The sequence below is a fragment of the Stegodyphus dumicola genome, chromosome 10, assembly GCF_044657685.1.
Source record: "Stegodyphus dumicola isolate Sdum_Otavi_A_Nest chromosome 10, ASM4465768v1".
Classification (NCBI taxonomy): domain Eukaryota; kingdom Metazoa; phylum Arthropoda; class Arachnida; order Araneae; family Eresidae; genus Stegodyphus; species Stegodyphus dumicola.
Window position 1 is genome coordinate 142,366,644 of NC_140777.1, and position 21,790 is coordinate 142,388,433.

The 21,790-nt window shown below is 34.7% G+C and overlaps 1 protein-coding gene and 1 long non-coding RNA gene across 2 annotated transcripts in view; one reads left to right on the plus strand and one right to left on the minus strand.

Annotated features, from left to right (window-relative positions):
- Positions 1-14,692, plus strand: part of LOC146995122 (uncharacterized) — a 30,254-nt gene extending 15,562 nt beyond the window's left edge. Inside the window, exons 2-3 of the long non-coding RNA XR_015043571.1 lie at positions 12,525-12,613; positions 14,458-14,692. This is a non-coding gene — a long non-coding RNA (uncharacterized LOC146995122). The remainder of the gene's footprint in view (positions 1-12,524; positions 12,614-14,457) is intronic.
- On the minus strand, positions 1,420-13,545 carry LOC118186861 (uncharacterized). The gene is made up of 2 exons (XM_035357026.2): positions 13,233-13,545; positions 1,420-1,901 (listed from the first exon to the last, which is right to left on the minus strand). Exons 1-2 carry the CDS (start codon positions 13,474-13,476, stop codon positions 1,543-1,545), a joined length of 603 nt encoding a protein of 200 aa, XP_035212917.1. The 5' UTR covers positions 13,477-13,545; the 3' UTR covers positions 1,420-1,542.
- Positions 14,693-21,790: the final 7,098 nt, after the last annotated feature.

Here is a 21,790-nt window from a genome sequence, read left to right on the forward strand (position 1 = left end):
GGCTGTAAGTGATCTCCAAGTAGCTGAAGGTATCCATTTCCAGTCAACGATCGGTTCAGTTGCACCAGAGGACCGAGTCCATGCCATGTAAAACAGCTCAGACCATTATAGAACCACCACCAGCTTGAACAGTGCCTTGTTGACAACTTGGATCCATGGCTTCGTGGGGTCTGCGCCACACTCGAACCCTACCATCAGCTCTTACCAACTGAAATCGTGACTCATCTGATCAAGCCACGGTTTTCCATTCGTTTAGGGACCAACCGATATGCTCACGAGCCCACGAGAGTCGCTGGAGGCGATGTCGTGCTGTCAGTAAAGGCACTCGAGTCGGTCTTCTGCTGGCATAGCCCAAGGAAGACAAATTTCGCCGCACTGTCCTATCGGACACGTCCCTCGTACGTCCCACATTGATTTCTGCGGTTATTTGACGCAGTGTTGCTTGTCTGTGAACATTGACAACTCTACGCAGACGTCGCTGGTCTCGGTCGTTAAGTGTAGGTGGTCGGCCACTGCGCTGTCCATGGTGGGATGTTATGCCTGAAATTAGATACTCTCGGCACACTCTTGACACTGTGGATGTCGGAATGTTGAATTCCCTAACGATATCCGAAATGGAATGACCCATGCGTCTAGCTCCAACTACCATTCCGCGTTCAAAGTCTGTTAATTCTCGTCGTGCGGCCATAATCACGTCAAAGCCTCTTCACATGAATACCTTGAACACAAATGAAAGCCCTGTCAAAGCACTTAGCATTTATACATTTTCTACGCGTTACTACTGCCATCTGTATATTTGCATATTGCTATCCCATGACTTTTGTCACTTCAATGTATATCTCTAACGAAATTCATAGAAATAAGTTTAAATGAAATGCAGGAAAAATGTGTATAATATAATAGGCCGTACAAGGGAGCCATGTGATGTCCATATCAGATTTTTTAATAAATAAGAAGGTAAATAATTATTTTTTTTGGAATACTGGCAGCTTTAGCTATAACTGAATTTCTTGTTCAGGGTTAGTATGCTTGTGGACATTTGGGGTCCTAGATCTAAACCGCTTAATTTATATAACGCGAATATAAGCGCCAAGATAATTGGTTCGAAGCTATTCTCTGCCTCAATTGCAGATTTATAAGCACCAAAAACTTCTTGAGTTTACAATGGTTCAATTTTGGCAAGATTTGGACAAGGGATTGTTCCAAAGACCACAGGTGCTGTACACTGTTATCTGCATTAAAAGTATTTCATAAAATGTTTGTTACATTTTACTAATGAACACACAAAAGAAGATCTTAGAGCATAATATTATACAACTTGATACAAAAACATTCTTTTTATAGGTAATTTTTATTTCATCCTCTATGTTTGACATTGGCGATAATGCTATAACTATAAATGGTAACCATGATAAATGCTGACAGTAACAAATGCTTTAGAATTTTGTAGAGTAAGCTAAACAGTTATTTTTAAAATGCTCATTACTTCAATGAAATAACATAAAAATTTAGATGGGAATTTGAACAAGATTTCAGTCCGCTTCACATGCCTGACAGCAACAAATCGAATACCTTCTTCATCATAACTTGGTCGGTTTCATCGCTATCCTTACGCTGCCGCGAAATTGGCACTGAACTATCCAATCGCTTCTCTCGACCCCCAAATGAGGGATGCTCCACAATTAACTTATATACCACATTCCTCTCAGGCATCGGGAATTCTGGTATCAAACGCTTTTTAATAGGCACACTATGCTTGTAAAGTAAGCTCTTTCCACTCTGAGTGCTGTTGTCAGAACTGTTCGTCATTGGCATTCCAGTCTTGTTAACTGCAGTGAGATCGGGAAAGATGGTTGTGTGAGTTGAGTTGAAACTCTGCAAGTTTCTTTTCCCCGACTTATCTAAGAAATTAGATAAAAGATAATTTAATAAGTGACCTAAACCAAAAGAGTCTATGTAAATTTATTATGTGAAAATAAAGGAACATTTTCCTCTCGTAATAATAAATTTAGCACTTAAATGTTTACGCTACCATCTTGACGCAATCTGGCGATTTTTTAGAGAAGAAAAATTGTGATTATGTAAGCTATTTTTTAGTTTGATAAAATTGTGTATCGAATGAATATGTAAGATTGTAGCGAATTTCTTTTAAAAGATTGCCAAACTATCGATATTTATTTAAAGTCGAAAAACGTTATTAACATATCCAAAGGAAACATACTTGGGAATTCAAAACGTCAATTTTAATTATTAAATAAGGTTTCACTGTATACATGGAATCACATCGATTTGTTTTCACTAAAAAATATTGGAGAATTTATCAATCTCTGCATCGCGCATAACCTCGCCATTGTACCGGCATGGTCATGTTGAAGTACACAAAGAATAGTTGAAGTACACAAACGCGCCCAAAAATGGTGACGTAGACTGATTAAAGAACTGCTATGATAGATATGATTTTATATAAAAGTACGATACATTTTTCGATGAAGATTAGTAGCTGAGAATCAGTGTATGATCAGTATTCAGCTTCACAAAATAACCAAGCGTTTTTATGAAAAAAAAAAAAAATGGAAACAATACTTTCACTATTTTTCAATAGAGGGGGTTTGATAAATCCTTTGCTAGTAGTAAGCAAATCGTTGCTTTACGAATTTTATTATTTTTTCTGTTATTAATTTTGTATTTAATGGGATTTTAGTGAATATTCTAATACTTATTAAATTAATCTCTTTGTACACTATTAAATTAATGCGATGTAAATATTATAGTCGCATGTATAATCAGCATCATAGCAGCAGCTCATTGGTTTTCAACTTGTTCTAAGCTGTACCGTGCACACCCTTTGCTTGTGTGTGTAATAACTCTTCTAGAAATGCAACACGAGAGATCAAAAGTTGCTAGTTTCTGATCACAAAGTCGTTAAATTGCGGAATTATAATCACTAAGTTTTTAAAAGGTAAAGTACGCTATTATAGCTTATTATCAATAACGTAATTCTTATTCCTTTTCTACTCCTGTATCCAATTTCCGAATGCAAAATTTAACGCATAAGGGGTGCTTAAATATTATTTTGCAGACCGTAAAAGTTTGCTACAATCAAACTATGTAAGTTGGCAGAGATCAGACCCAAAATTCGTTACTTTGTTGTTATCAGCATCCCCATGGAAAGTTCGCTAACTCGTTGACGGCCATGGAATGAAACGTTTTTCGGATATCTTCACGTCTGATGCATTCATTAGCGCTTTTGTTTTGGTACTTGCATGTTATCGCAGCCACCCAAGTTGCCAAATTTTCAGAAAATGCCAGACTATGGCCACCAAGCGCATTATCATTCTTCAGGCAAACATAACAGTTCTTCAGTCAAGCAACGTTGCTGCTTTTGTATACGGTCTTTTTGTTGTATTCCAAGTTGTATATAAACGTAATAGTTTTGCCTTAGACTGAAGTTCAAAATATGGGCTTCTAGAGTTCGCCAGCAATGAAAGACACTGCGGTAAAATTTTTGCAGGAATATAAAATTTTGCGATAAAATCTGTAAAGGAAACAACGAGGAGATGCATTTGGTAGACAGGCGGTTGAGGTGGTTGCGTTAATATCTATGTACATTTCTTTTTACATTATTTTTTTTTCATATAAGACACTCACACGCATAGTTATTTTGTGCTTTTTTCCGTCCAAGTATACAGCAATCTGTTTTATTTTCTCTTTAGAAAAAATCTGAAAGCTTTCAGATTATACATTACGCTCAAAGGGGCATCTTTTTAACGTTTTGTGTGTTACCCTTATTTATAAAATATCATGTTCTTCGCACTTAAACCATAAAATTCAGTTCAACAGCAATATTGCAAAATAATTTTAAAATGAGCATATCATTAGAATTTCCGATACACAGTCTCGCGCGTTGAAGATAAGCATGTTTAGTTTTTTTCCCCCGTACAGTGTTGCCATTGCTCGCTTTGAAATCCTTCAGTTTGTTAATCAAAAATACGTTAAAGTTTTACAAAATAGGAAATAGATATAATAAAACAAATTTGAAATTTGAGCTTCCAGATTCCCATATTTGGGTGGAAACGTATGCTATTCAAAATTGGATGGTTCTAGGTACCTTTGTTTCATCACAATCAGAGAAACATGAATACATTTATGCAGCTTCTTCATTATTTAATTTCTTTAAATATAATACAGGGCTCTAATATTTGGCGGCAACCACTTGAAAAGTGAACTGATATTTATAGTGAATCAACGCAAAACGCCAAAACGAAATTAATAGTCCTTCTGGGCAAATTGTCCCTTTGGACTAAAAAGAAGATTTGCACAAACTCTGCATCTCGCATAATCTCAGCACCAAAATAGGAAAATGGAAATAAAAAGAAGCGTATTATTCCTTTAAACAAGCCATAGGAATTTACGTATTATCCCATTGATCGTTGGCGGAAATTTTGGCATCGATAGCCTGTCGCCAATATTTACTGTGGAATTCTAAAGCACACAATCCTAGTGCCGAGCCACATAATGTTGTATGCGTTTAGAAAGTTAAGTCAAAAATTTCACTAAAGACTAAAATAATTCTAGTATATGGTCCACCGCTATGCTAAAAAGCTTAAATACCCGCAGAATGGTCATAATCTACAGCCACAATGTGCGAAAGTGTGCGGAGAAGGAATGAAATGATCCACAAGTAACCTCGGTTGCCACTTAACTATTTTTTTGACGACATCTTGGATTACCAGTTAACGCTTTTTACCTTATCAAAATGTTTTGCTACTTTATGTTGCTCTGGCATTATTAGGAAAGATAGAGGCAAAGTGTGGAAAAGGTGGCTATTATTTAAAAGAGATTCATTCATGAAAAATGAGAATGTTATTTTGAAAAAATAATGAAAGCCTGCCAACAAAAAACTTTAAAAAATTAATGAGATGATCTTGTTGCACCATATTGAATATCTGGCTAAGACTGGAATACAAATTCAACAACCAAGAAGATCTACCTCATAAAGGGAATTAAATTCAGAAAAAAAATAGTAGTTTCCCCAAAATATCGTTTTTAATACCTTTTTGTCTTTCCTGGTAGAGCTCACAAAGGTGGATGTTCAGTTCAATATCATTTCGTATAAAGGTTTCGCATTTGAGTGAAATTTCTTTCAGTATTCTGTAACTTCTGGTAACTGGTTTCGGTTACTCGAAAACGAATCGGAAACGTATTTCATACTACATTTCCCGGTTTGTTATTTAGCATTCTATAGAATGCCTAGGCAGTGTGTGAAATGTTCAATCGTTTCACACATTGCTGGCCAGTATCCGACATTCTATGAAAAGCCTAGGTACTTTTCAGAATGCCGGATTTCATACTTTGCCAGTAACATATATATTACAGGCCGTACGCCAGTCACATAGATGTTTTCAAGAAGTACAGGAGCCTTGGTTAGTTTGAGAACTGCTATACGTAATGATGACAAAAACACTTTTAAAGAATAGTGTTCAAATTGCAGTACTTCCTTGATAATTGTCGGATGAAGACGTGGGTACTACCTTAATAAAGGGGCCACTGTATCTTGTTCCCAAAGCTACAAAACTTAGTTACCAAATTTGTAAACTCCCAATTTTTGCAATAGCCCCCTTATTTGGGAAATAAGAGACCGTGATTCCCATATTCTTTTTATCATTATACCCGTAACTGAACTCCTACCAGAGTGGTTTAGAGTCTTAGGTACTTATGGTATTAACGCAGCCATTTTAGCAGAAGTTACCAAATTTCGAAATGCGTCAAATTCTGGCAAAGAAGCGTATAAAAATTCTTCAATTCAGCGTGTAACAATTCTCAATTTCTATCAAGAAGTGTCGCTATTTTTGTATGCGCTCTTTTTCTAGTATTTCAAGTTCCAACACTTTTATGAAAAAAATGCGATATTTTTATTATTTTGAGCTGTGTTTTAAAATAGAGCTTGTTGATTTAAGCTTCAGTAGAAGAAATGGTGATAACATTTCTGCAAGAATTCAATATTTTGACCAAAGCCACTCAAAAGCAAATGCTTTGATTCTATTCTTAAAAGCGACTGTCACGAAATTTTCCTCAGAACAAAAGAAACAAAACTTTTACTCGCTTTTAAAGTAGGTTTATTGATTGATTTTTCAGAATAAATACTTAATAAAACATAAAATATGTATGTTTATAACTAATAACTTTTTGTAATACATCATTGCTTTTTCATATTAAAAACGCCAAATTGCACAAGTTGGTTGGTCTAATAGGTAAGTTTCGATTTTCAATAACAATTATTATAATGATAATAGAATATATTAACAGATACTTTTTAATTTAAGTACCATATAAATGTACGCTTATCGATTTCAATTTTATGCTTCATATGTGTTTTTTAATCAGAAGTTTTATGGTCTGCAAAAAGCAGAAAGCTAACCGCTTTATTTTCCGTTTGGAGCGTGAAGTTGATTTTGACGATTGTTGGCGACACGCAGATATTAATGAGGTCACATTTCTTGTTTGATACTGTTGTTATGACTTAGCTCATTTGTCTGACAGTTAACACCAAGACAAACCCATGAATTTTATTGCGACGAGGGACACAGGATTGCATCTGTCGCTGGTCTGGACCTTGAGGGTCTTAGTAAGAGTACGACTTCGTTGAGCTCTCTACCAATTTTGGGGCAGAATTTTCCACGGGTGTGGATCCAAGGGTTTCTCACAACTCTTCTTGGTGCTACTTTGGTAGACGGTTGCACGGATTTTTGGCGATTTACGTTGGCGCGATTTCTACAAACGTCAGCCATCTTGAAAAACGCTGTTTTTACGCATAGTAAAGTATTCGAAACTTTAAAAAAAAATAAATATCGTTAGAAATAATGGATTAATTTTTTTGTTGAAAATGTCGTTTTTTAAGATGGCAGGCAAATATAAATAAATACATTTACTATGAGTATAAAATACTAAAGTAAGGTTATTATTACTTTCATATAGCAAAGAAGAGAATAAAAACACCGCTATAAAAACATTGGGCCAACGTTTAACTAGATTAAAATATTACTGAAATTGAATATCGAATTAAAAACCATCATACCAACATTTAAAAGAATTAGAATATTATTAAATTCAAATACTTTAAAATACGTTATATAGAATATAATTAACATTAAAACATATGGACAATAATTATCTCAGCAATTTCTAAAAATAGTGTATTAATTTTTTTAACAAAAATTGAAGTATACAATTATAAAATAATAGAAAAATATGTACTTACATTTTTTTGAGTGTTTAACCTGATGTTTATTGATAAGTCCCACAATAAAAAATCAAAATCATAATTTAGATAATATCTTTGAATACATCTTTGAAGAAATTCGAAGATATAAATTAAATTTTTAAAAGGCGCGGAAATGCACAAATTGTCAGTAACCAATCAGGGAGCTGATTACAGCTCGTTAATGTACAAATATTCTATAACCAATCAGAGCTTATTACATCACGGCTAGAATTAAAATTATTTAAAAATCCATACATAATACAATCATTTTTTTAAAAAAATGCAAAATTAAATTGTATTTTAATATTTAAGAGCCATAAATAATGTTTAAAACATTAGATTAAATTTATACATATTAAAACGAATTACTTTTAAAATAAGGTGACGTCATTGATTACATCATCCACAATATAAAATTTCATAAAATATGATAAACAATAAAATTTTTATTTCAAATAAAAATGCAAAATTAAATTGATTTTTAATATTTAAAAGCCATAAATAATATTTTAAACACGGAATTTATGCACAATAAAACGCACTATTTTTTAAATAAAATGACAACAAAGTATCGGTTACCATAAATAACTTATCCAGCAATGTTGTGTTACCATAAGTTGTGTTACTCGCCAAAGGAAAATCGCCAAAAAATCGCCAAAATCCGTGCAACCGTCTACCAAAGTAGCACCCTCTTCTTCACCGCCAAACCTTTCGAAAGGGCTTCTGACTCGCCGTGTATTTTAGATGCACATATGCCGCAAAAATACTGTGGCCTCAGTGCATCACGAGGATGGCAAAAAATGAACTTTTTTAGTGGAACGATTTCGTCATTTGGGAAAGGAAAGTATTACAGAAAGCATGTAATTGTATGTGTGATTATGGCAAAACCTCGAGGTCTATCTGCCTAAGGGAAGGAATGCCTTTGTGGAGGACTTTCTAAGGGAAACTGGCTAGTGTACACGTTACACATGGGGAAAACCACGAAAACGCCCATGCATCCAGCCCGTTGGCGGGATTCGAACCTCGGACCTAACTACCAGTGTTCAGCGACATTACCGATTACAGAAACTCTGTTGACCAGTTCGCAGGACGACTTCAACATGTCTCTAGTCTTATTCATTTGATTCTGCTCTCTGGAAACTGACTGTAATGTGTGATTACACTGGCTCATCTAACGTAATATTATGCGCTTTTACTAAATCTTTTCAATAATGTGTTTTTTTAATTTTCATTTCTTTCCTAGTTTTTATCGTTAATTTTATGATTGAAATCAGTTAATGGATTTGACATATTTATTTATTCAGTTAATCTTAACTTTTATGTACTTGCGAAATCAGCACTACACAGTTAAAATTATGTAAATTTTCTCCGGGAGCAGCACTAACCACTATATAATAACTATACGAATAAGGCAGCCTATTTAATATTGAAGCAAGCTAATTTCATTTTAATTTAGATTGACACTGGAGAAAATGGTGCTTCCTTGTTCAAGTTGCCACCATATAAGTCTTTGGGGCTATGTTGAATTTGCAAGTTACAGATTTTTTTCAATTTGGTACTAGGCGTAATGTTCTCTTTTATAACAATATATCCAGGAAACACTAATCCGTGCAAAGAGGCGATTGTAATTAAAGTTCCCATTTATATCTAGCGTGGAGCCCATTATTCTAGAACTATTTTGTTGAAACTTGTTATATACGTTGTAGGAACCACAGAGGAAAGAAATCTGGGTACTTTTCCGTTTCGCCGGCGCAAATCTCGCCAAGCAGACTTTGTTGGCTACAACATACAATATACACATAAAAAATGTTAATTCTAAGAATTTTTTTTTTTTATTGTATAGGCATAAACATTTTAATATGGTTTAAAATTTTGTAAAAAGCCAATAAATAAAGACAATAAATTTGTAAAAAGACATTAATTTAAGAATTTACTATGATTTCATAGTTCAAAATCCTGATTCGCCGGTTCGTATCACGTGACCCCAAGTGATCTCATCTCACGTAAACTACGCTACTAAAATTTAATTCGCTCAGTAATTATCTACATTAATTTTAAGTTAAATCTTAATTTGGAATACAAGTTTAAATGCAAGAATTATTTCAATTCGTATGAATAGCTTACTCAGAAATTATGTAAAACCGCAGTGCTTTACTTCGCTAGTCATTAGAATTGATGAATTTAACACTTGATTTCGCCTTCGGATGAGCGGTGTAATTGCGTTCTAATTGACTTAATTACCGTGAATTGTCTTAGGGGTTAAAATTTAAATATCGTGTAAAAATTCTATATTATTGTATGCCAGTATTGAAAGAAACAATCTGATAAGAAATGGCTTCAACTTGTTTTGAAACTGAGGCGTAAAAGGTTACCAGCGAAGATATTCCGTCTGGCATCAGTTAAACCATTATTGGCGACTTTATCGTTTGCGCCGGCAAAACGGAAAAGTACCGAAATCTGCAATAATAGTTCAAATTTCGACCACCAGGTAAGAAGAGGACGCATGAAGAACAAAAACACAAATTAGAAACACAAAACTTTATTTAATTGCAGCATTTGTGCAATGTGCATTCCATTTGCTTCAATCACACATTCAAAACGTGTTATAGTATATTCAGCAGTAGCACTAAGTGTGTGTGTGTGTGTGTGAATATGGCAAAGCCTCGAGGGCTATCTGCCTAAGAGGAGGGATGCCTTCGTGGAGGACTTTCTAAGGGAAACTGGCTCGTATACACGTTACACATGGGGAAAACCACGAAAACGCCCATACAGCCAGCCCGTTCGCGGGATTCGAACCTCGGACCGAACTACCAGTGTTCAGCGACTTTACCGCTCGGCCGCTGGTTGGCCGCAGTAGCACTAAGAGTTTCTCGATCAGTTGCACAATATAAAGTATTCTGCTTGTTTCAGTTCAAACGTCCTGAAGAATAACAAACACCAACATCTGTGTGTGTGGCCAGCCAGGTAGCCCGGACCATTATGTCACCTTCTGCCCACTAACACGAGAGTGGCACATGCCGTTTTACAACACAGATCCAGCCTATAAAAGATTCTTCATTCGCCAACCAGCGGTACTTAAAAAACTCAAAAGTATTATGGACAGACTGCAAGCATTAGGCCAGGACTTGTGTGATTCGGCTTAACCACAACCCTATCCTTTATGTAAATGTATATTAATGTATAAGTGTATCATTTCTATTACTGTATGTATAGCCACTTAGGATGATACACGATTACGTGTTACCACTATTCTTCATCTATCGTATAATGTATAAGTGCCATTTTCAGTATTTCATTTCCATTAATGTATAAGTCTTTAAGTGTAACATTTATACTAATATATATGTATAGCCAAGTAAGGTAATACACGAATATGTGTAACCTTTAATTGTCATCGATCACACTGATACACAATTTTCATTCTCAGTGTATCATTTCTGTCAACATATAGGTGTGTATGTATCATTTTTATTGATGTGTGTATAGTCCAGTAGAATAATGTATGATTATGTGCTTTCATTTATCGCCATCATTTGTATGTGTTTATGCATATCATTTCTAGTAGTTTATGTATAGTCATACAGGATGACACACGATTACGTGTATTCATTAATTGTCATCTTCTGCATTATTGCGCCAGTTGCGTCAGTGTTTCATTTCTTTTAATGTATAAGTGTTTATTGTTTGCCTATCTCATTAACCCCTTAGACCAATATACATATGTATCCAATGTACCTATACCACCAATGTACCTATGTATGAAACTTTTTATTAATTGTATACTGAAGCATATATATGCACACGCCCTTGTTTGGCCACGTCAATACCACATATTCTCCATTAATATATTTCCGATGCAGCCCTTTCAGGAAGTGGCCGGGGTTGTGTTGTTCTAAATAGGTGCGGGTACCGGACGACACCCGATTTGTCATATTAAGCCGTCCGGGTGTCCGGGCCCTGCATTCACCTGTCACCTGCGTATGTTTCCTCCATAGACTTGATCGTTCACAAATTCTCACAACTAGAAGTCACAGGAATTCAAATCCGGAGATAGAGGAAGCCAGACAGTTGAAAAACTCGAAATTATCCGATCCCAAAGTGAATACGAAACAATGCATTCACTGATCCAGCAGTATGAGGTTGTACACTATCTTGCATGAAGACAGTAATCTATAAACATTCGCGTTCTTGTAAGGCAAGCGAACTTGGATCTTGTAAGGCAAGAATCACTAGTTATCAGTAATGGGCACCCATAATGGAAAACACTTCTGAGGGCCTTGAGGAGAGTTCTTCCCAACGAAAAGAGGACCAAAAGAGGGAAATCAGCAGTGAAACCACACTATGCAGATACCATTCATGCACAACACTAGGCTTACAGCCCCATATGCGACAGTTTTGAGTATTATCATTTTCGTCTAGGGTAAAATACAACTACTACGACCACAAAATATTCGAATGTCGACGGATATTCTGGCCGATAGAAGGCTACAACAACAAACTCTTATAACCGCTCCTGCTACTGAAAGCAACTGCGGTGTTTTGTAACTATTCTAATTGTTACAAAAGGATTGTTAAAGTGTAACGATTGGAATCCACGTTTCTAACCACTCCGTTATCTCACTCTGGATTAGGCAGGAGGAGACAGGTGCTAATTACAAGTGTGCAAAAGCCATTAGGCTAAAACCAATAAGCTATAGAGCGATAGAAGGCTAGCAAAACCAATGCTTTTGTCAGGGTTTGCAGGATGGAGCTCTTGCAGAACTTGGATCTTGTATGGATACCACTTTACAATGGATGGCAGAACCTTTTATGCTGTCGACCAATGGAAAAACAAAACACATGACAACGCTTGAGAACTTGTTGAAGAGTATTGGGAAGTACGCTCTTTCTACCAAAGGCAAAGAGACTTCTTCAACAGTTTCATTTGAAACCCGCTTCTGTTCTCTTTTTCGCAGCACGCAGAACTCCGCAGTCTCTTCAAATTTAGTAGTCATCTTTTTAAAACCCTGCGTTGAATAGGCCCTTTTCTAAGGCCTTTCAAATGTCGATATTCTCGCGGTGCAGTTGAAAAATCACTGCATTCTGATAAAACAACTTGATCACTGAAGCTTGACCTTTCTTTTCTAAAGGCATGGTGAAAAACGATTTTACGGAATTAACTACTGGCTCTTTAAAACGCCCCAAATTTGCATAACTTAATTTCTATATTGCTTGAAAAGCGCCAACTCTTGGGCGAAATTTGAACTATTGATTTTCCTTGCAGATTTTATCTCCCCATGGGCCACCTAATGTATCTACCAAGTTTTAACGAAACAGGTCTACCAGAACAGTTTCTACATGAGTCTAAATTGGGTAACTTTTATTAAAAACACGTTATATTTTAATGAAGATTATTTTTAGATTTGTATTTGAAAAGTAAATCATTTTAAATTAAATTAAAAAACATAAAAATTTGGTTTTAAATTTTAAATAATACAAATTAATTTAAATTTTAACATATGAATTTCAAAAGAAAATTATTTCAAACAAAATTTGAACGCGCTGAAAATTAATTTAAAATTTAAATTAAAATAAATGATTAAAATAAAATTAATTTAGATATTAAATTATGAATTTCAAAGAATATTTGAAACAAAATTTGAAGACACTGAAAATTAATTTAAAATTTGAGTTTTAAAATAATAAACATTAATTTAGATGTTAAATTATGAATTTCGAAAGAAAATTCAAACTCGCTGGAAATAAGACAAAAATTTAAATTTCAAAATCTGCATTTAAATTAGCAAATTTCAAGTCATACCTCATATTTGACAAAACTACCAGTAAAATGGGCAATAGTGAAGAAACCGATATTTTATTTGGATCAATTTGAAGTCAAGGAAAATATACTTGTAAAAGTATTTTCCACAAATTTGATTAAAATTATTATTGGAATGCAGCTGAAACTTTTTAAAATATAAATATCATTTACCTGGTAAATCAAGCTCGGTCGTTTTGTTTTCATGATTGCCGTTTACTCCGAGTACAGTAATATTTGTAGTATTCTTCGAGACATTGTCCTGGACTGTATTTGAAATTGTTAGTACAGAGTGATGCGACGAATTACCTGAGCCATTCACTGGGGAATTCATTGAAATGTTGAAGAAATGCAATTCATTCGAATTTGTTAAAGCGCTGCAGCTTACAGCAGTCAGGAATAAAAAATATATAACCATTTTTTATGAAATCTTAACTAGAACTGGTAAAAGAGAAATCTTTTAACTTCAGAAGAACATTTTTATACGTATAGCAATCGTCGAGCGCGTGAAACTAATAATATACAACGCAAAATATGACTGACTACATTGAACGACGAGTTTAGTTGCCACGATTTTAAAATTGGATAAAATATTAAATATTTTATTGGTTTTCTCATAAAACTGGAAATTTAGCTCTCTTCTATTTACTTCTGGCTAGAGGCAAATTAAAAATTTATTTTTAATTTGCCTCTAGCCAGAAGTAAATAGAAGAGATTTAATTTTAAATTTATTTTTTAACCCTTTTTATCGACCGATTTTTAATTTCATTTTTCGTGTGCCTATTTGTGATGATAGTGGAATGTCTCTAAGACATCTATATAGATATTTTTCTTATGTATGTCTCTAAGAAATCGATATAGATATTTTTCTTATGTAATGTTAAATTTTCCATACTAATCTTTCTTTAACGGTCAGAATAAACAGCACAGATTTTTTAGAGGAGCATACAAAAGACTTTCAAAACATTTATGCCGACAAATGCTCCTGGAATTTTTAGCCCAAAGGGGCGTTAGCCCGGAAGTTTAGTCTCGAAATGGCATTTTGCGTCGATCACTAAAAGCATTGAATCACTTTTCAAAAATCGTGCCACCAAAAATCTTGTCACATTTAAAGAAATTAAGTAATGAAACAACTTCATAAATGTATGTATTGTTGCGATGTACTATTTAGATAGATAATGCTAGTAGAATTATAATTAAAATTGTTTTATATTTCCCATGCAATGCAGCGCGACACGAGTTTTAAGATAAAGCTATGCCGGAAAAGTAAAAATACAGGAGCAAGTGCATTTAACATTGAATAAAACTTTATGTCGGTAATTTATATTTAATTTGAATTGAATTTGTAATTGACTACTGCGTTAGCTGTAACCATAATTCTACTCTTTTTGCTTTCCAGAAATCTCGAAAAGCAGAAATACAGCTATAAAAAGCCAGTCAGAGAACATCTCATCTCAGTCATTTAGTTAGCTACTGTTGTTAATGTTGATCGGATTAGCTATCTCTGCTCGATGGGTTGCGTCCTATTTAACGTTTTAGAAGTTTGAAGGATAACTACTGATTATTACTACGTGATATTCTGAGCATTTGTACGAGTATCTCTGAGGAAAATTCCAGCATTATGTTACATTTCTTTTGATAAGAATAAATTTTATTAGTATTTTATCGGACTTGACCATTCAGTCTATCACGAATTCGTACGCAGGCAACAGTCTGTTTCTTGCATTGTCAAAACACAATAGTAGAACCATCAAATGTTGAATAACGTAGTCCTCTACCTGAATATGAGCACTTGGAAACCCGATTTTTGAATTTCGAATTTGTTTTACAAAATATTTTATCTATTTCATATTTTGTAAAATTTTAACGAATTTTTTAATAAAAATTTTAGCGATATCAAAGCGGGCAGTGGCAAAACTTTATAAACGGAATAAAACGTTTTATCCCTAGCTTGCGAGACTGTCAATCGGAAATTCTAAAGATATGCTGTTTTTAAATATTTTTAGCCCAAAGGGCCAAATATTAGCCAAAAGGGCTAAAAATTAGCCAAATGCTCTCGTAACGTGTATGCGTGTGTAGCGTAATATAAAACATGAAAGCATTCGGAATGTTTTTAATGTAATTTATTAGGTTTTTGGCAATTCAAAAGAAATGTTCGATTTTCTAATATCTTGCATTTTTTAACAAACATTTAAAATCATAAAGATTTGATATTTTATTATTTATAAGCTTGTGGTTTTAAGTAAGTGATGACAAAATCGGATTTCTAAATCAAACTGAAATTTAAATGAACTGATTGTAATCTTATATATGATTTAAAAGAATAATTTTCCGTCGTTCAGCAGTTTTAATTTTCTTTCTTTTCAAATTTTATGCTTCCTTTTCCCCTTTAATTATCTGCGTTTTGTAGGCTAAGTAGGCTAAATATTCAATGATATTTTAGTCTACTTATTATAGACTAAAAAGTATAAAACAAAATTTATAAAAAAGTTTTAAATTATACGGTTTATACTAAATGTCCTGAAACGTAAAAATTAGAGTAGACCCTCTTAACCGGCTTTTCAAAAATAAAAGAATCCAGGAATATGGTGGTGGTGGGGGGAAGCTGTTGACAGGAATGCAGTTTGGTAATCGAGTAGCCGAATTTCCAGCCTTCAGCAGAAGAAATAGTTTTGCAAGTATTAAAATCACGTCACCCATATCAGGTTCACATTGCTATTATTAAGTTCCAGCTGTTCGTTCTTACCAAATCTGTTTTATCAAACACTTTGAAAACAGTTTTGGAGCTCCTGTATAATTTTAAAATGAGTTTATTTCGTTTTGAAATACCCTCGGAATAGTTACGCAAGCCCATGAAAGCCCTTCATTGTTGTCAAATTTCAAGCTCAACTGAAATGTGTGGTCTTAAAAAAAGTGCATGGAGGAGATACGAAACCCACTCTTATCCATAATAGTTTTTAGTTTACGGAAATTTCTATTTTTTAAAAACATTTGGCCATTTTTACATAAAGAACAGTTTACATTAAATAATTTTAAAAGAACAACAGCTGATTTAAAACCAAACTCTACGTTCGAGGTGATTTGAATATCACAGTCTTAAAGAAAGAGAATTTAGCATTTTATAAGGTAACCAAAAAGTTCTTGCCGTTTCGGATATGATATTGGAAGAGGGAACTCCAACATAAAAATAGTCGCCAAACCTGGCGATGAAGTGGGTAGGATGGGAGTTCGGACATTAACCAAGAGTGTCTATCAAAACGTGTTCCATCTGTACTTCAGACAGCGACTGATTGAAATGGACGCGTCAAAGTGCTCGTTCGGAGTTGTTTGCTGTATGATTTTAAAGTGGGCCTGTCAGCAGCAGAATCAAGTCGCCGAATTTGTTAGGCCTTTGGGGATGATGCCGTTAACGAACGAACCGCTAGGCAATGATTCCAGAAGTTCAGGTCAGGAGATATATTTCTTAATGATGCACCACGCAGCGGTCGGGAACCAGCTCTGGACGATGAGGCCCTGAGAGCAGCCATAGAGTGACAGTAGCCAAACATGTGGTGAGCTTGCTGCACACTGCCAGGTATCTGGTGAAACAATCAGACTTCATTTGCACCGCATAGGAAAGGCATACAAGCTGGGCAATTGGATATCCCACTCACTGTCCGATGCAAACAAGAAACAGCGTGTCGATGCCTGTTTGTCATTGCTTAATCGGCACAACAATGCATCCGTATTTGAAAGCGTATTCACCATCGATGAAACGTGGGTCCAGTATGACACACCCAACCGTTCCAGACATTGGTTGTCACCACGGGACCCCGTGTCTTACACTGCGAGACCTTCTGTCCACCTACGCAAGATTATGCTCTGTATATGGTAGACTAGTCGCCAAGGGATGCACTATGAGCCAGTGGGCTAATCCATCACGGCAGGCCTGTATCGCAGCAGTTGGAACGTGTACATAAGGCACTGATGCATAAAGAGCCAGCATTGGTCATTCTTAAGGGTGTACTCCTCCTCCATAATAATGCGAGGCCGCATGTAGCTCGGGAGGCACGGGACACCATCCATCGACTGGGCTGGGAGATACTATTCCATCCACTATACTCTCCAGACCTCGTGCCAACAGACTATAACCTTTTCCATTCCCTGGATAACTATCTTTGTGGGAAATTCTTCAACAATCGGCCAGACCTCGAAAAGGCCCTCATGGACTTCTTTGGGTCCAAGACTCCTGAGTTGATGGCATCTCACAGGCCAGTCACTTATAGGCAAAAGGCATTGGATGCCTATGGTGATTGCTTTGAGGATTAGCAGAGATTATTATTTGTTTTATGACTTTTCATTCTGACGATCTGTACCTAGGCAGTCTCGGCCACGGGGGTATAAAATTTATGAAGTTGGTGGTTCTGAAGGCCTTGAAAAAGGTCACTTATTAGCCGGCCTCGGGGGTCTGTCATGTTCTAAATGGTGTGGATCCGTAGCCAGAGGGTTTCTCCCCAGTTTGCTGAGTAATGGCTCTCTGCGACAGGCTCGCCCATGCGACTGGCAGGCAGCAATTGACGACCAGTGCTGCCTGGAGATTTTTCCAGGTGGTGCGCCGCTCCTCTGGAGAGGTAATAGTGTAAATTGAATCTCCAGGATGTGTCCAAAGGGGGAGTGGACCTGCAATGTGATTAAGTTCATGAGGCAAGGCAGCCAAACTTATCTTACCTTTAGTTTCCTTGGATTTAAACAACACTTTTACGTTTAACAATTTTAAAAGAACAAAAAATAATTAAAAACATTCTTCCAATCAAACCAATCAATTTGATTTGAATGTATCATTCTTAAAGAAAGAGAACTTCATAATTCATTTAATGACACAAAATATGGTCAGCTGCAAATTATTTTATAAGATACTTGATTAAGATTATAGGATTAGATGACGCTGTATTAGTTATCGTTTTAGAACAGTATAGAACCTTTAGAATAGAATTTAAGTATGCTCTCTATCAGCATTTCGCAAATATTTCGAAAAAACTACCTCTACCCTCTTAAATGGAATCTCTTCACTCTGCATAAGGCTAACGCAAAGCCGGGTACTTCAGCTTGTAATGAATAATAAAAAATAAACTATTAAAATATTCTTAATTATATGTAACTAAAAATAAAACCCTCATATACTAATTGTGTTTGAACATAAACATAATTTCACTGAACATCAGAAGTAGGACATAAAAATATAACAAAAATAGTTTCGTTAATTATAAGTGCTTTGATAAAACTCAAGTAGGGAAAGTAGAATTTTTATTGCTGTAACAAGACGATGGATACTGATTAGCAGGATTTATGAAAAAGAAGAAGTAATTGTGGATTATCGATGAGAATTGCTGAAGAAGAATTTCCGTCTTTTGATAGGCTGGTCAGTAAATTCATTATAATTAAGACTGCGTTGTTTTTCTCTGAATTCTGAACTCTTCATTTTGAGAAAGGCATTGTGAGTGTCGCGAGAAACCCAACAGTTGTGTAAAAGCACTTTAGAAAAAATTATTTTTCACGCTTTGGCAATACTATGTTTTTAGTTTATATTTAGAATATTAAAGAGAATGGCAGAAATACGCCATGTTTTCTTACTGAGGTGGATGACTTGTTTTATTAGTCCAAAGGGGATGTCTCCCTGAAGGACTATTGTTTTCGTTTTGCGATTTTGCGTTGAATCACTATAAATGTCCGTTTCACTTTTCAAACTGTTGTCACCAAATGTTAGAGTCCTGCATTATGTTTGAAGAAATTAAATAATGAGAAATCTGCATAAATGTAAGTATATTTCTCGCATTATGATAAAACAACGGCACATAGAGCCATCGAATTTTGAATGACGTAATCCTCCTACGAATATGGGCATGTGGAGTACCAAATTTGGAATTTGTTTTATTACCGATTTCATATTTTTGTAAAATTTTAACGAATTTTTGATAAACAAACTGAAGGATTTCAAAGTGAGCAATGGCAAACACTCTACGGGAGGAAAAATCTTTATATCTTCAGCGCGCGGAACTGTGTATCGGAAATTTTAAAGATATGCTCATTTTAAAATTATTTTGCGACATTACTATTGAACTGAATTTTATAGTTTAAGTGCAAAGAACATGATATTTAATAAATGAAGGTAACACACAAAACGTTAAAAAAAACGCCCCTTTAAACGTAATTTAAAATCTGAAACCTGCAGATTTTTTTATTTTTTATTTTTATTTAGGTGGAATGCTTGCTTTATTTTGATCATTTATTTCTCTTTTACGTTGCCTTACTGGAGAACCGAATGAATGAATGAAATTTAGATAGAGTCTCGCAACAGTGAGAGGAATCAAGATTATGAGTTGATGGACTCAACTTTAAATGCCTGTGGTGAATAGAATTTCTCACAGACAAAGGTGCGCTGGTGATTGATTTATTTTGAAAAGCCTTTTGCGATGAGACGCGGGAACTGTTATCCGAGCCGGTGACAGGCTTGGAAAGAACAGGAATGAGAGTATAAAAATGATTGTATTCAGTTCGATTAAATTGTTCTTTAAGTTTAGTTTAGTTTAAGAAGTTTGATTAAAAATCCTGCATTTTTAGTAGATTCATAATTTCTTTAGTTACCAGAAGACCAAGAAAAGTAGAAATTAAGAAGCTGCTCTTTATATTTCAGCGTCCTTAATTGAAAACATGTAATTTTAAATATTTTTTACAATCTATTATTTAGTTTCTATGAGATGTAAAAACATAATTTTTACAATGAAATAACATACTAATATTTTAGTTTCCAAATGTGTATTAATGTTACATTTACATTGTACACAATGCATTTTAATGAGTAGCGTCATGTGCCTCTCTACAAGAGATGAAAAATAAAATAGACTTGTTATTTAATAAAATGAAGCACCGAGAATTCAAGGCTTACTAAATAGCATTTCTAATTTCCTTTTAGAACTTGTACTTTGCGCTTGCATCTCAGCTAATTACAAGAGGCGTTCAATAACTTTTACGTTAAATAAGTTACATATGATGTAAAACTTGTAAGATGACGAAATTTAAATTGATTGCATTCTTATTTGCACAGAAGATGTTATCGTAAGTATAAAAGATATCATCTTTTATTTGGCTCAAGTTATAGTAGAAGTTTCTAGAGCAAATTACTTTGCAGAAACATTAAAAGAAAGAATCAAATTGTAGAGTCATTAGATTTGTTGAAGCATAAAAAATGAGCAGCTTCCTAATCAGGATTCTAACTCTGGACCTTCCGAATATGAGGCGGATATGGTTTATAATTATATCGCGAAGACACGTTTTAAGAAGGGAGAAAATACCTTACATTCTCTCCCATTTAAAAGCGAATGAGGAGGCGAGGACCCGATCACCAAACCCTGGTGATTGACGAATTATTGTACAATACAATTTAGTTCGTGCCCTCGTTGTAGAGTCATCAATAGTTTTCGAAACAAGCATTGTCCTCGTTGAGATTCGAACTTCGGACTTTCGATTGCTAGGGGGATGTGCTTGTAATTATGCCATTAAGGCAAGCTGTAAGGAGGCAGAAAATACCTTACAAACTGAAATGACCATATTTATTATGTTATATGTCAAATTGCTGGAATTTCACACCTCCTTCATCCGTTTATAAGTGTATCTTCGAGCTTTGCTCTTCAGACAGAGAATTTCGCACTTCAGCATTTAGACGAATCGTCTTTATGCTTCCCTGGAATGGACTGCGAAAAGCAGAAATAATATTTTAAAACTCCAAACTCTCTTCAAAATAAAATTTTAAGAAGTATCATTAATTCCCTTTACTTTATTAGGAATTCCTTTATACATCGTGATCTTAAAAGTCCACTCATTAATAGCTGCATAAATGTTACACGAGCCTTAATGTGACACACGAGCAAAAGAGCCTTAATGTGTCAGTTCCTCGATATAGATATCACTTCAAATATGTTTCAATAGAAAAAGGATTTAGTCCCCAATAGAAAAAGGATTAGTCCTTCTCGTCTTCTCTGGATTTTATAATCACTGCCAATTCGCAAATTCAAGATTCCCAGATCAACTGTTCACTTTATATACTTTGTACATTTTTGTAGAATTTGTGTTGTTGCATTTTATGCCTCTCTACTGCAAAACGTGTTCATATTTTTGGGCTTAACATCTGTATTTTATATCATATTTATGTATTTTGACTTCTGACTCCTACTGACTTCTCCAACATGTAACTTTCTGTGTGGCCATTTTCTCTTCTCTCCGTTATATTACATTTTACTTTGTATCGTTTCAAGTACCAAACGGCTTTTCTTTTCTGTAAATTCAATTCCCTTCTACCTTTATGTTTTCACAAAGTTAAGAGCCTTCACAGGAAAGCTTTATTTTTGTGCAAAAGCAAGTTTTGTGCAAAAGCTGCGGGCATGATAATAATTTAGATCTAAATGTATTCAAGCTGGTGTTTGGAATAGACATTAGAGTTTCGAGTAACATTTCCTTTACAATACTTCATATTTTCACAAAGTTATTAGCCGTCACAGACAAACTTTATTACTTGCAAAAGCAAATTTTTGCTGCGCGTGATAATATTTTATGTCCAACAGTATCCAAGCTGTGTTGTCATTTAATTTCTATTAAGCGTTGACAACTAGTGATATCTGTCAGTAATACATATCAAATATAAATCTATAAATATCAAACTTACTTCGTGTTTGTGTTCTTGGTAAAACGTACACCACCAA

Bases quoted from the DNA above. Each gene is read 5' to 3' on its own strand.
- LOC118186861 (XM_035357026.2), bottom strand. From the start codon at position 13,476: ATGGTTATATATTTTTTATTCCTGACTGCTGTAAGCTGCAGCGCTTTA. The intron at 1,902-13,232 runs GTAAATGATATT...CTAATTTCTTAG, and splicing joins GACCGAGCTTGATTTACCAG to ATAAGTCGGGGAAAAGAAAC.